We start from the raw sequence: 12341 nt of genomic DNA, 5'->3' as shown, positions 1-12341 counted from the left end.
TTTAATTTTAATTTAATTTAATTTGATGTAATATAATACTCTCTTTAGCATAGCTATGTATATTACAGTAGCTGGTATCTGAAGAGCATGATTCTGAATCAGGCTGGTCATGGCCAAAGAGAGCTACTTCGTGAAAATAGTCATGTCAATCAAAATAAAAGTCATTGTCGTGTTTAACTCTTTCACAAAATATTTTACAGTCGATGTAATCTATTATGTTGTGCCAAACAAACAATATGAAGCAATTACACTTCTTGTTTTATTTCGCGCCATTTCATTAATTTGGCCTTTCAAATGAGTTTTGTTATTTGGAGGTCTGAGATCATCATGTTTCGATGAAGAACAAAATACAAACAAACAAGGTCAACTATTAATATAAATATTGCAAGGGAGCCACGTACATGCCTACATCAACAGACGTGTACGTGACTCCCTTATTGCAATATTTACCTTAAAAACGATATAAATTCCACATAGTACAATGAAAAAGCCTTAAGCTGCAATATTTAATACTAATACTTCCCACATTTCTGCATAATAATTAACACGTCTGCAAAATGTTTAAATGTAAATAATAATAATAATAATAATAATAATACAGTCTTATTTTGAAATAATAACATCATTATACATCTTACCAATATTTGAATGACGAGTTAAAAATTGTGGCTTTTATTTTGACATGTTTTTGTCGGTCATTGGTGTTGCACGTAACACTGAAAGCTTTGCGCATTATGATGAGTTCATCACACTTGTATATTTGTATATGTAGAGACTAGACGTCGATGAAACACGCGAGATGGTTATTAACTTCTTAAAAGTGTTTTGTCGTGTTGTCGTACCTCTGTATTCACACAAAGCTTTGTCAACACATGTACTTGTCCGACGACGAGCGCCTTCACTGGGAAAGCGTTTCATCGGACTTTCGCGGAGCAGCACATCTGTGAATCACAGTAAGACATGCACCAGCTTCCGTTCTACACAATAAAACATCGACCACAGCTCTCATTCTTACTTATTTTATTTAAAATGAGCTCAATCAGGTTTACAGTAACAGTTCTGACACGAGTTTAAGCTTGTTGTCCTAGAGATCTGCTGCTGAATCTGAGAAAGGTTTCATGATGCTGTCTTCTTCTTCTCAAGGGAAACTGGTTAGAAACGGCGAGGAGAAGAATTCAGCGGTGAGTTGAACACTACAGCATGTTTTTGGATGAATTACATGGCTGAGAAGACCGTGAACATAATATTGTTAAATATGTGCATGGGTTGTCTTGTTGTTTTGAAATTTGCATTCAATTTTGTTCAGATTTGGATAGAGGGAAATATTGCAAGTGGAAAGACGACATGTCTGGAATACTTCAGCAAAACCAGTGACATTGAGGTAATACAGTAAATATGTAATAAATAATAATATTTCTCACGGTACCTGATATTTCACTCCCACAATTCATATTCATGTATTTAATAGACAGCTGTCTTGTGTTGTAGGTGCTAACAGAGCCTGTGTCTAAATGGAGAAATGTACAAGGATGCAATCCATTGGTAGGGAACAAGTAGCTCATTATTATGGATATATGTTTTTTTCTTTCTGATCCTTCTGAATGTTGTGCATTTTATTTAATATTTGATTATATAAATGTATTTTATTCTTCCACAGGGATTGATGTACCAGGACCCATCCAGATGGGGACTCACTCTTCAGACATATGTCCAACTGACCATGCTGGATCGCCATGTCTTGCCAATGGCATGTATACGTCCTACGGAGCCCCTAAAGGGACATGGTGGTGGAACAAATTGTGGTGGGAGGAAAAAAATATTTTTTTGATTTTTGCGTTCCCTTGCAAAGATATTTGTGTTTTCTCACAAAACCAGTTGAGTTTTGACAAACACTTCCTGTTTACTTTACAGATTGTAGTGGTTCATACAGCTCCATACATTCACAATGGAGCATTTCATAGAGTTGAATTCAGTATACAGTTTATTAATAAATTATACATGAAAGCATGTAAGCCCAGATATGCTATAGAAATTATTACAAATATGTGTACATGCAAGCAGATGAGCCCATATGAGCTGAATTGCATGATGATATTGTTCTTCCCCATAGAAAACCGCACTTAACGTGGCTTAATTTAAGAAGGCAGTGATATAAAAAGCCCAAATTTTATATTTTATTAAAAATATACTACAGGCAATGAACGCAGTAATCCATTAACCTTTTGTGGTGTTCATATTTTTGTTACTGAGCCAGTGTTCGTGGGTCTGGTGGACCCACCACAGTTTAGATTTTTTGATTCAACACAATCAAAAATTATATGTTAAAATACTCAACAAATGTTTACTTCATCTCAATTACAAGCAATATAAACCGCACATACAGTCAAAAATTGCCCTTTACCTTTTTAACAGCATACAAGGGTTAAGCCAGTGGTTCTCGAATCTTTTACAGTTGCGCACCCCTGGGGCATTTAGCCTAACATTCCTACAGTTAGACCACAGTCACACCTTTTCCACTGAGACAATATACAAGAATCAAAAGTGATACTTATAGATTCAAAACTAAAATCGCCAGTAGGTGGCACCAAGTCACTGTCTAATGAACAGAGCATTCATTCATTCATTCAGTTACGAAGCAAATGTTTGCAGTTATGAAAGGGTTGTTAATCAATACTGACTCACCAAACCATTCAAAGTTGCTTGGAGACAGACCAGTTTTGTTGCGGATTTCCTTGGAACTATTATTTCGTTGTAAAATACAAACTATTTACAGTATTATGTTTAAAATGTAGGCTACATTTATACACATATTCAATGCAAACAGTGTGACATGTTCATTATTAAAATTTGACATATAATCACCAATACAGATAAATTTAAATAATCTGTATTATAGTCTGTGCCGCACAGCATGAGCCATGGATTATTGCTATTTTTTTTGTACACAGTCCAGTTTATTTAATAAATAAATGGTTTAGCTTCAAATACATTGCGAACATGGAAACATTTGGATTTGTGCTGAATGAGAGCGGTGCATGAGCCCATACTTTGTTTCGCTTTCAATGTTGTTTGTAGCTATTCTGGGCTTATCTGCTTTCCTGTGCATAATAGGCCATATTTCATTTAATAAACTGTGTACCATATTTTGGTTTTATACCATCTTCATCCATTAGCCTCAAGCATTTTCTATGGGGGAGAAATGTAGCATTATTATCTGCTTTACTGATAGTAATACTTTTAATAAGGTTATTAATATTACAATTTTTATTAGTATTAAAAGCATTTATAAGGTCTAATACCGAATTGGGCCTCAATAAGCATTTGAGAATATCCCAAAACCGTGACTTAAACTATAATCAGCTGAATGTATTTGAACTTGAGTCAGTTTAAAATGAAACTCTATGAGCGCTCCAATACAAACTTACAAGCTGTAAACAGGAAGTGTTTGTCCAAACTCAACTGGTTTTGATAGAGAACGCAAACATTTTTGTAAAATATTCCTCCCACCCTGAATTTTTTCAGTCCTTTTTCACGTCCCTATAGTCAGTTTTATTGAGTTGTTTACATGTATCTGTTTTTGTTCTGCGATACAGAGATGATCTGCCTTCTGTGTACACTGAACAGAGGAAATGTAATGTGAATCATGACTGCAATAACCTGTTGTTTTTCTTTCCGTCGCCACAGTCAGCACCAATCAGAATGATGGAAAGATCTATTTACAGTGCAAAGTACATTTTTGTGGAAAATCTTTATAAAAGGTACATTTTCTTATAAAGCTGAAAGCTCTTTACCTGCCTACTATTGGACATAAAGGGACCCTTTATTTCAGTGTCCTTCTTACACATTAGATGCACTTACTATAGCAATAACAGTAAATTATGCATAATTACATGCAACTAACCCTACAGGTTAATTAATATTGCTCAGTATTGTTTTATTGCACTATATCAAAGAAACCATTAAATAAAGTGTAACCTCAAAGTTTACTGATCATTAAATGTGTACTAATATTAAATGAATATTATTCTATTTGGTTGACAGCGGAAAGATGCCCGAGGTGGACTTTGCTGTTTTAAGTGAATGGTTTGAGTGGATCATAAAGAATATTGCTATTCCTGTGGATCTTATTGGTATGGCAAATGTTTCTATATTGCATTGCAACAATGCACATTGCTTGTTAAAGGTAATAATGTCAAGTAAGTGTTGTTGTGTAATGTTACTAACCCATTTCCTGCATCTGCTCATTGGGTTTTATAGTTTACCTGCAGACTTCTCCACAGACCTGTTACGAGAGACTAAAGCAGAGGTGCAGAGAGGAAGAGAAGGTTATTCCACTGGTGAGCTGTTGTTGAGTTATAGTGAACCTCTGTGCATGGAAAACTACTGAAATGCAACAAATCTGAAACAACCCAAAATAGATTCTGTAACTCTGCTGAGCAAATGGCAGCCACAACCTACGTTTTAGCTTAGAGATGACTTCACTTTTCATATTATCAGAAGGCTAGATTACAATCATTACTTATTTTTGTTGTATATTTTGAAAGAGGTTACATTTTTCGTGATGTTTACCCTTTAGAAATACCTAGAATCAATCCATAACCTCTATGAGGACTGGCTCATTCATCACAAGTCGTTTGAGGTTCCTGCTCCAGTTTTGGTGAGTTTCTGCCAATAGTCATGGGTTTTAAAAGCCTGCATCATATGATATCTATTGTGATGTTCTATAATCACCCAAGCACTATCTGTGAGTAATTTGTGCCTTCACTTGGTGGGCAGGTAATCCCAGCAGATCATGATCTTAAGAAGATGCTGCATCAGTATGAGGAGAACAGAGAGAAGATACTTATGGCACATTGTTGAGTAAATGATCAGAGACAACGATGATCATATCAAGCCATAAATATCTCAGCACTCAAAACAAAACAATTCGAAACTGGGTTTACAAACATTCCTCCTGCACTGGACAGTTGATTTACATAGTAGGATTGGTATATTAGTTCATATGAAAGGTATTTTATTGTATTTTATTGAAATAATTTTTTTATTTGTATTTGCAGTCTTTGTAAATTTGTTTGAGCACTTAACAAGAGAAATAGTCTTTTTATTTTTAGTCTTGTTTATGGAATCATTCCATATCAGCTAAAACTACTGCACTTTGAAACATTTCCATTTTTTCTTTCCATTTTGTTTTGTCTGTAGACATTTTAAATTCATAATGTCAATTCCAGACCGTGCGAATATACTGGATGTGATTGTCTTGTTTTTTACAGTGAAGTCATCATTCTAGGGTCTCCGTGCGATTCTTGTCAGACAGTGTCACGATCAAATACAGGTACTGTGGTCAGTTTGTGTTACTGAAGGTGTTACTGTGACCAGTGTAATTTATAATGCATAAGGCATTGTTTTAAATAAACTGAAAAAATGATTAAAAAATAGTGATTTTATTACATTGTAATTTACAGTCACATAACACTGTAACATCAGTAATATGGCACGAAAAGACTGAAAAAAGATTTTTAAAAATTGTTTGCACCATATTCCTTTAAATTAACTGGCAGTATAATCTAGATGCACCAGGGGGCTCATTTATAAAATGTGTAAAAACCTACATTTGATCTAAGATTATTTCTCAAATGTGCGTACATGTGATTCATAGAACTGACTGTACACACAAAAAGCATGCGCACACCTCTCACAGATGTGAACCTATAAATAATATAAGATCTTGAATTTAGTTCTCTGTATTGTAAACGACCCTTAATGTCATTCGCATATTAAAGTGCACCAATCAACGTCCAAATTCTTTACTTGAGGATGATCAGCGACGACCATTTTTTGATTTCCAAATATCTGCATTACTCAGTACACCTTCTTATAACCTGGCATGGCACAAAGCACTTTTCCACATCAAAGACCATTTTTATAAATCTTAACGTTGGCATGAATTTTGGCTCTAAGATCAAATCACGTTGACCAAATCTGTGCATATGCACATTTTATAAATGAAGCCCGCAACACTATTTTGTAGCACTTGTATAACCCCATTAATCCTAGGTTAGACACCCCAGCAGAACAAATGGTCCATTAAGACGGGTGCACATTTATCTGTCTCTACATTTCATAAGGCACAGTACCTAGAAAATCAAGCTCTAATAATCATTTTGACCCAAGCAGATTCATGAAAATTATAGCAGCAAGAAACCTTCCTTCACTTAAAAAAAACAAAACAATAATAATAAAAAGACAAAGAGCACAGACATTCCTCCTGTCACCTTCATAATCACTCTTTACATACCAAAGCTCATCCATTAACAAGAAACTCTCTATCAATGAAAATGCTTTGCACATAATGACTGGCACAAAGACATTTTGGTGCACTACCACACTTTAGAACACTTTAAAATCTCTGCCAGGGATAAGGAAGAAACAGGAATGCTTCATGTCTCTAAATCACCACATATGTTTGGACTAGGTCGTCTTCTGGTTGCGGAGGTGTGGGACTCTTGCATCTATTTGAGCCCTCATCGGCAGTCTGACTGTGGTCAGTCGGTGGTCCAAACACTGGTGTACACGCGCTCAGTGGACTATGGACGTAGACTGACTGAGGAGGCTCTCTAACATGGTTGTCCTGTGCATGAATGCCATCAGACCCAGGACAGCTCCCACAACCTGTGATGTTGCAGACAGGCTCCTGGGATGGGCTGCACAGGATGGGCAGGCTCATGCCATCTGGTGATTTTGTGGGTGGAGCTGTGATGACGTCACTGGGTCCACTGCATGGCTGGGCCTGTGTGGTCTCCTCAATGGGGTATTTAAGAGGTCCATCTGCACTGAGTCCCTTCATGTGCATTTTCCCCATTTGCTCAGTGAGCTCAGCCAGGCAGTCTTCTGTCGAGCCTTCACGGCTGCGTCCTTGCAGCAGCTTCCCGACTTGAAGAACCAATGGTTTGTCATCTGAGGGCTGGGCTTCTACAGGAGCATTTGCGATGTGTAGTTTTCTTTGGCCTGGCAAGGTCTCAGTATGTATGGCTATCGATTGGGGGCCACTCATGTCAGCACTGGCCTCGTGGAACAGGCCCGCATTGTGGCCCCGGGATCCAGCCCACTCCTGGGCCTTGAGAGGCTGCACAGATCTTTGAGACTTTCGGAAAATGGGCTTTTGTCGGATGGCCAGGTCTGGGTAGTTCTCCCGCATCTCTAAGATAGACTTGTCATCAGTCATAAATGAGTTGGACGGCCTTTCGACGTCAGAGATGGAAGCATCTTGAGACTTGTCGACTTCCTGATCAAGAGGGTCATGACTTTTAAGTGACTCCTGTTGCTCCTCTTCCTCTGGGTTTACCAGAGAGCCACCTTCAACGTGCCCATCATCCTTAAAGACATCCTCGTTTAGATTACAGGTGCCATTGATCGGTTCTGAAACGACTTCTCCACCGCTGAAGGTCAGAGGAGCAGCTCTCATTCGGATGATCTCCAGACATTCCACATGTGATCTCTGGTTCATGAGCTCCAGAAGATAATCGCACTCTAACCTGGCAAGGAAAAGGTCGAATCCCATGCTCTTGGCCTGGTCAGGATCAAAACTGTCTGACAGTCTATACTCAGTGTCTGTTTCCATGCTGTATCCAATCATCTGAAGAATACTTCTGGCAAAAGGCAATACTGGCTTGATGTAATATACAAAGTGTCCTGTAAATGTCTGAGAGAACAGGAGAAAAAACGGTCCTGATTAATTGTTTATTAGATTAAACTGTATAGTATTTTAGAATATGTCAGGTTTCTTTTTTCACTTTTGAAATAATGAAACCTTGTGCCCTATTAATGTGGTACTATACTGCAACCAGTTATTACAGCATTCACACTCTGCTGAGCTTAAAGAATCTTAGCAAAGTTATATATATTGAACTAGCTGATGTCAAATCTGGTCTAAACAATTGATAATTACTCAAAATCCTTCAAAAAAAAAAAAAAAAAAAACAGATCAGGCTAAACCGCTTACACTTTTTTAGCATAATCAGCTCATCAAAATCGTTTTGTATTAACTTTATAGTTGTTAAAAATTATGTGGTCATCAAAGTGCCCAGGGTCTCTCAAACCTCAAACAGAATATGATAATTCAAGGAAATCCGTGATAATTAATTAACATAAATGAGTTTGCTGTTTTTATTATGCCTTCCAGTGTCTTGTTGATGCTCTAATTCTCACAGCTGGTCTGAACAAATGAAAAGTTCCCCAAACTCTTCTGAAACCATAAAACAGAGCGGTCTGACCAGGGCAGGAGACCAAATGAGGCCGGTTTAACTTCTCATCAATTATCATCAGCTGGACAGACCTATTGACAGCGGCTTTTATTTACCTTTAAGGTTTTAATCTCTTTCTTCCATGGAAACAAAAAGAGGTTGACACAGAACATCTCCAGTAACTCGGCAGCTTTTTTGAAGTCGTGGACCCGTCTGTGGCCGTCTCTGTACTGCGCGCACTTGTAGAGAGTCTCGTAGAAGCGCTGCGCGTCGAGTCTCTTCCGTGGCTCGTCCTCCGCCAGCAGCAGCACGCGCCTGGCTTCATCCGTCACACGCGTCTCCGAGCACACGCTCACACTGCCTTCACAACTTACTTCGTCGTAGTATTGTAGATACTTAACCAACACGTCTTTTCGCGAAACAGGTGTTTGATCGTCGACGCTGTTGGTCATGGTTGTGACAGAAAGTGATCAAGTTGATCAACTCCCGTATGAGGAAGCGAAAGTAGACAGTATGCAAATGGAGAGCGATGATGATGATGAATATGCAGGTATCGCAAACGACGCAAATACGGAAGAACATCGAATATACACTTATTCTTATCGTAGTTTAATAACTGACTGGGATTACGTTAATAAAAGGCTTACATTTCCATAGATGTCCATGACCAACAAGCGAAACGGTCCTGTAGGCATCAGCGACGTAATATCGATATCATTATCATTCATCTCAGCCTCAAGAGACACCTGAAATATATATACATTTATAAGTACACTACATTATACCATGGGTATTTGTCAATGATTTGTCTGATAAACGGTTGCTGGCTACCTATATTTCACCATTGTTATTCTTCCTTTGAAAGAAGGAAACGTTACTGACCTCTAGCGCTGAAAATAAGTATGTTAATGATCATAAGTGTCCAGAAGAGGGCGACGTAATCACAAAAAAAATGATGCTTATGCACGTCAAACACGTTTTGGAGTGATGTCAGAAAGGGAAATACCTCTAGGGAAATATCTCTGAATTGCGTATCCCTAAGGGAAATCCAGCTTTTAAACTAGAAAATGTTTGTTGTGGAATATTTTAAGTATTATTGTGTAAATACGTGGCATATGAAATTGTAAACATTATGTTCAATAATATCAAAATATCTTACAATCTGATAACAGATTATATTAAACCGTACAACTCTTTTCAGCACTGAGCATTATTAGAAATTTTTCTTGAGCACCAAATCAGCATTAGAATGATTTCTGAAGGATCATGTGACACTAAGACTGGAGCTATAGCTGCTGAAAATCAAGCTGTGCCATCATGAACATGACATTTATAAACCAGTGCCAGTAACATTATGTTCGGAACAGGGATGGATTGGGAGTGAAAATTTGGCCCTGGATTTTCTCCCATATAGGCCCACCACCTACAAACAGTCGCTACTATTTCACAATATTACAGCATTCCTGTCACATTTATGGCAGATAACATCACAAAATCTATGGTGACCCTGCTGACAAAAACAATAGAAACCATCACAGAAATTCTAATGATTTCCACTACAAATACCACTACAAACCATCAACCATTAAAACTATTAAATAATGGTTTCCTGTAGTGCGTTTTGGGACATATTACATTACGATTTAGTGGTTTTAACAAAAGCCACCAACAGAAGGCGACCAATTAACAGTAGAGACCAACAGGCACCATTACAGTTACCATTAAAACAAATACAATTTCATTATAACTAGTAAAACCATTACAAATAATATTTTTTTTCAGTAGGGGATTGAAATAAATGTATTATTGTATGAACTAAAATACTTGAAATCTATAGAAAGAGCAGAACGCAAAATGTATAATATGACAATAATAAGCATATAATAATAAGCCTATAATCTAGAAACCTGAAACAACAGAATTCTTCAATTGAGTATTCACATCTCTCTCTCTCTCTCTCTCTCTCTCTCTCTCTCTCTCTGCGTGTGTGTGTGTGTAATATTAATCAGACTTATCACCTTATAGGCAATTTCATGAACTCTTCAAACTCAATAGGCCTAGATCATAAAACTATATCGAATCGCTGCTGTCTCTTTATGAATGAATGGAATATTCATGTCAGAGAATGCCAGGTATAGCAGTGAATGTTTGGACTAGGGTTGTCCTGGGGTTTTAATATAGTGCTCATAGGCTGCATGCTCTATAGCAGGGATGGGCAACTTTGATAGTGACGAGGGCCTTTATATAAGGGGGCAGATTACTAATCCACGTTCACGCACTTTTAACATTGTCTTACTCAATTTCTTTTTTATTGAAGGAAATTAAAGTAGGCTATATTTAATGTAATTTGTTTTTAAAGATTGTATTAACTATAGAACGTGTGCAGTTAAGATAATTGCTATAGCGACCTCTCCTGGTTGGAGATAGTATTAACATTATAAACTGAAAGCAATCTTTACGTGACATTTTAAATATTTAAAAATTGATCACCCGAGTGTAAAATGATCCAGCGGGACGTCCTAAAGACATTGCGGGCCGTATACAGCAGTTTCGGTTTCTTATAAACAAAAATAGATTGCATTAGCTCCCGGTTTTATCGACTTTAAACGTCACTTTATCTGACACTTTCTCTTTGATGATGAACCAGCAGGCCGACGGCCAGTCCGCTCCTGGGCAGGAACAGAACAATATCAACATTGAACTCAGTGTAACATGACACATGGCAATTAACCTAATGTATCCAAATGTATCCTACAAACTATACAGTAGGCTATATATATATTCATATTACAGGTTCATAAAATACACAAAATTTAATAAGCACTTAGGTCACAAAATAAAGAGTTGCTGGTTCTAGAAAATAACAGGAACTATTCAATGTAAAATCGGAGGAATCTCTTTTCACTTATTTTACCTTATCTGACCTGAAAATAGTCAGATGGTGAAATTCACATTAATAAGAAGTGTCTCATTCATGTGTAAACTAACCTTAAATGGTTTCAAATTGTTGGACTTGTACTTCTGTAAGGTATTTAGTGTGTGTATCAGCATGCGTGTCAGCTCTGGATGAAATGAGCATTCCTCTGGTATAGTTTAATAGAAGAGGAGCTCTGGGATAAGAGGCTAATTAAGGGCAGAGCTATGGCACAGGCCATCTGTTCAGGATGCTTTCTTTGAGCCCACCATGTAAACAGACAGGAGAGAGATGAATATCCATATCAGTGTTAGCGAAAGGCTCACAATGCATTATGAATGACAGGAGTCAATGAGCAAAATGGTTCAGGAAATATTCTGTCCATCTGGAAGCCTTTACTGTACAATTAACATCTGTTACTAGCAGCACAACATTCTCTGCAACTTGGCAGCAGTAAAACAAAATCTGCTATCAGTCTGTTTTTCGAAACGTATTATTTAAGAATTCTCCCAGAAAGGATTAAAAGATGGACATCTTGATAGATAGAAGCCTTGTGTTATTTATTATTTATTCAGAGGATACAGTGGTAAAGGAATAAAGACTCTAATACAAAACATACATCAGTATCTGCAGCTATATGAAACAGCATTATCACTTTGGACAACCGACCACAACAATTGAACAGAGATTTCAGACACATTTGCCATGTTTTCATTAAGTGTAAGTCAACATATACAATGGGCTTCAATGCTATGGTGCTGTTCTCTTGCGAGAGACATATCCGTGTGGTTTAAAGAAACTGGCGAAATAGTTTAGCACACAAATGTAAGCCAGTTAAAAGTGAATTTCCTGAATATCAACTCACTAGATGCAGCTAAAATTCACAAAACCCAGAAAAATAAATATTATGTGACCAATGGGAAAAAGATCTTCTTTGAGAATTTGGCAATATTCCTCTAAATCTGTAATGCATGTGTTTATTTTAACTTTATTTTATCTTTACGAACAAAGAGTGGTGACAGTCTTGCTAGCAAGTGTGAATAAGAGAAATAGTTTATCCTAAAATGAAAAACTACTGAAAATATTCTCAAATTCACCTAGGATGGCCTGAGGATGTTACTGTATCAGAAAAGATTTGAAGAAATTCAGCATCAACACAACTCCAGTTGATCAACCCTGTGAAGCAA

The 12341-nt window shown here is 37.2% G+C and overlaps 2 protein-coding genes across 3 annotated transcripts; one reads left to right on the top strand and one right to left on the bottom strand.

The window, feature by feature from the left end:
• The first annotated feature begins 694 nt into the window (after positions 1 to 694).
• On the top strand, positions 695 to 5591 carry LOC132123423 (thymidine kinase 2, mitochondrial-like). Of its 2 annotated transcripts, none has more exons than XM_059534026.1 (11): positions 695 to 953; positions 1144 to 1181; positions 1307 to 1381; positions 1489 to 1542; positions 1658 to 1747; positions 3685 to 3758; positions 4042 to 4130; positions 4258 to 4337; positions 4577 to 4657; positions 4777 to 5009; positions 5271 to 5591. In XM_059534026.1, the coding sequence occupies exons 1-10, from the start codon at positions 800 to 802 to the stop codon at positions 4858 to 4860; spliced, it is 819 nt and encodes a 272-aa protein (XP_059390009.1). In that variant the 5' UTR covers positions 695 to 799; the 3' UTR covers positions 4861 to 5009; positions 5271 to 5591. The 2 variants fall into 2 exon arrangements, with proteins under 2 accessions (XP_059390009.1, XP_059390019.1); XM_059534036.1 differs by having other exon boundaries at positions 1658 to 1751; positions 3689 to 3758.
• On the bottom strand, positions 5426 to 9007 carry LOC132123419 (uncharacterized). Its single transcript, XM_059534013.1, has 2 exons — positions 8357 to 9007; positions 5426 to 7699 (listed from the first exon to the last, which is right to left on the bottom strand). Exons 1-2 carry the CDS (start codon positions 8690 to 8692, stop codon positions 6446 to 6448), a joined length of 1590 nt encoding a protein of 529 aa, XP_059389996.1. The 5' UTR covers positions 8693 to 9007; the 3' UTR covers positions 5426 to 6445.
• Positions 9008 to 12341: the final 3334 nt, after the last annotated feature.

Source organism: Carassius carassius, chromosome 3 (genome assembly GCF_963082965.1).
Source record: "Carassius carassius chromosome 3, fCarCar2.1, whole genome shotgun sequence".
NCBI lineage: Eukaryota > Metazoa > Chordata > Actinopteri > Cypriniformes > Cyprinidae > Carassius > Carassius carassius.
This window is presented reverse-complemented; position numbering and strand designations above follow the sequence as displayed.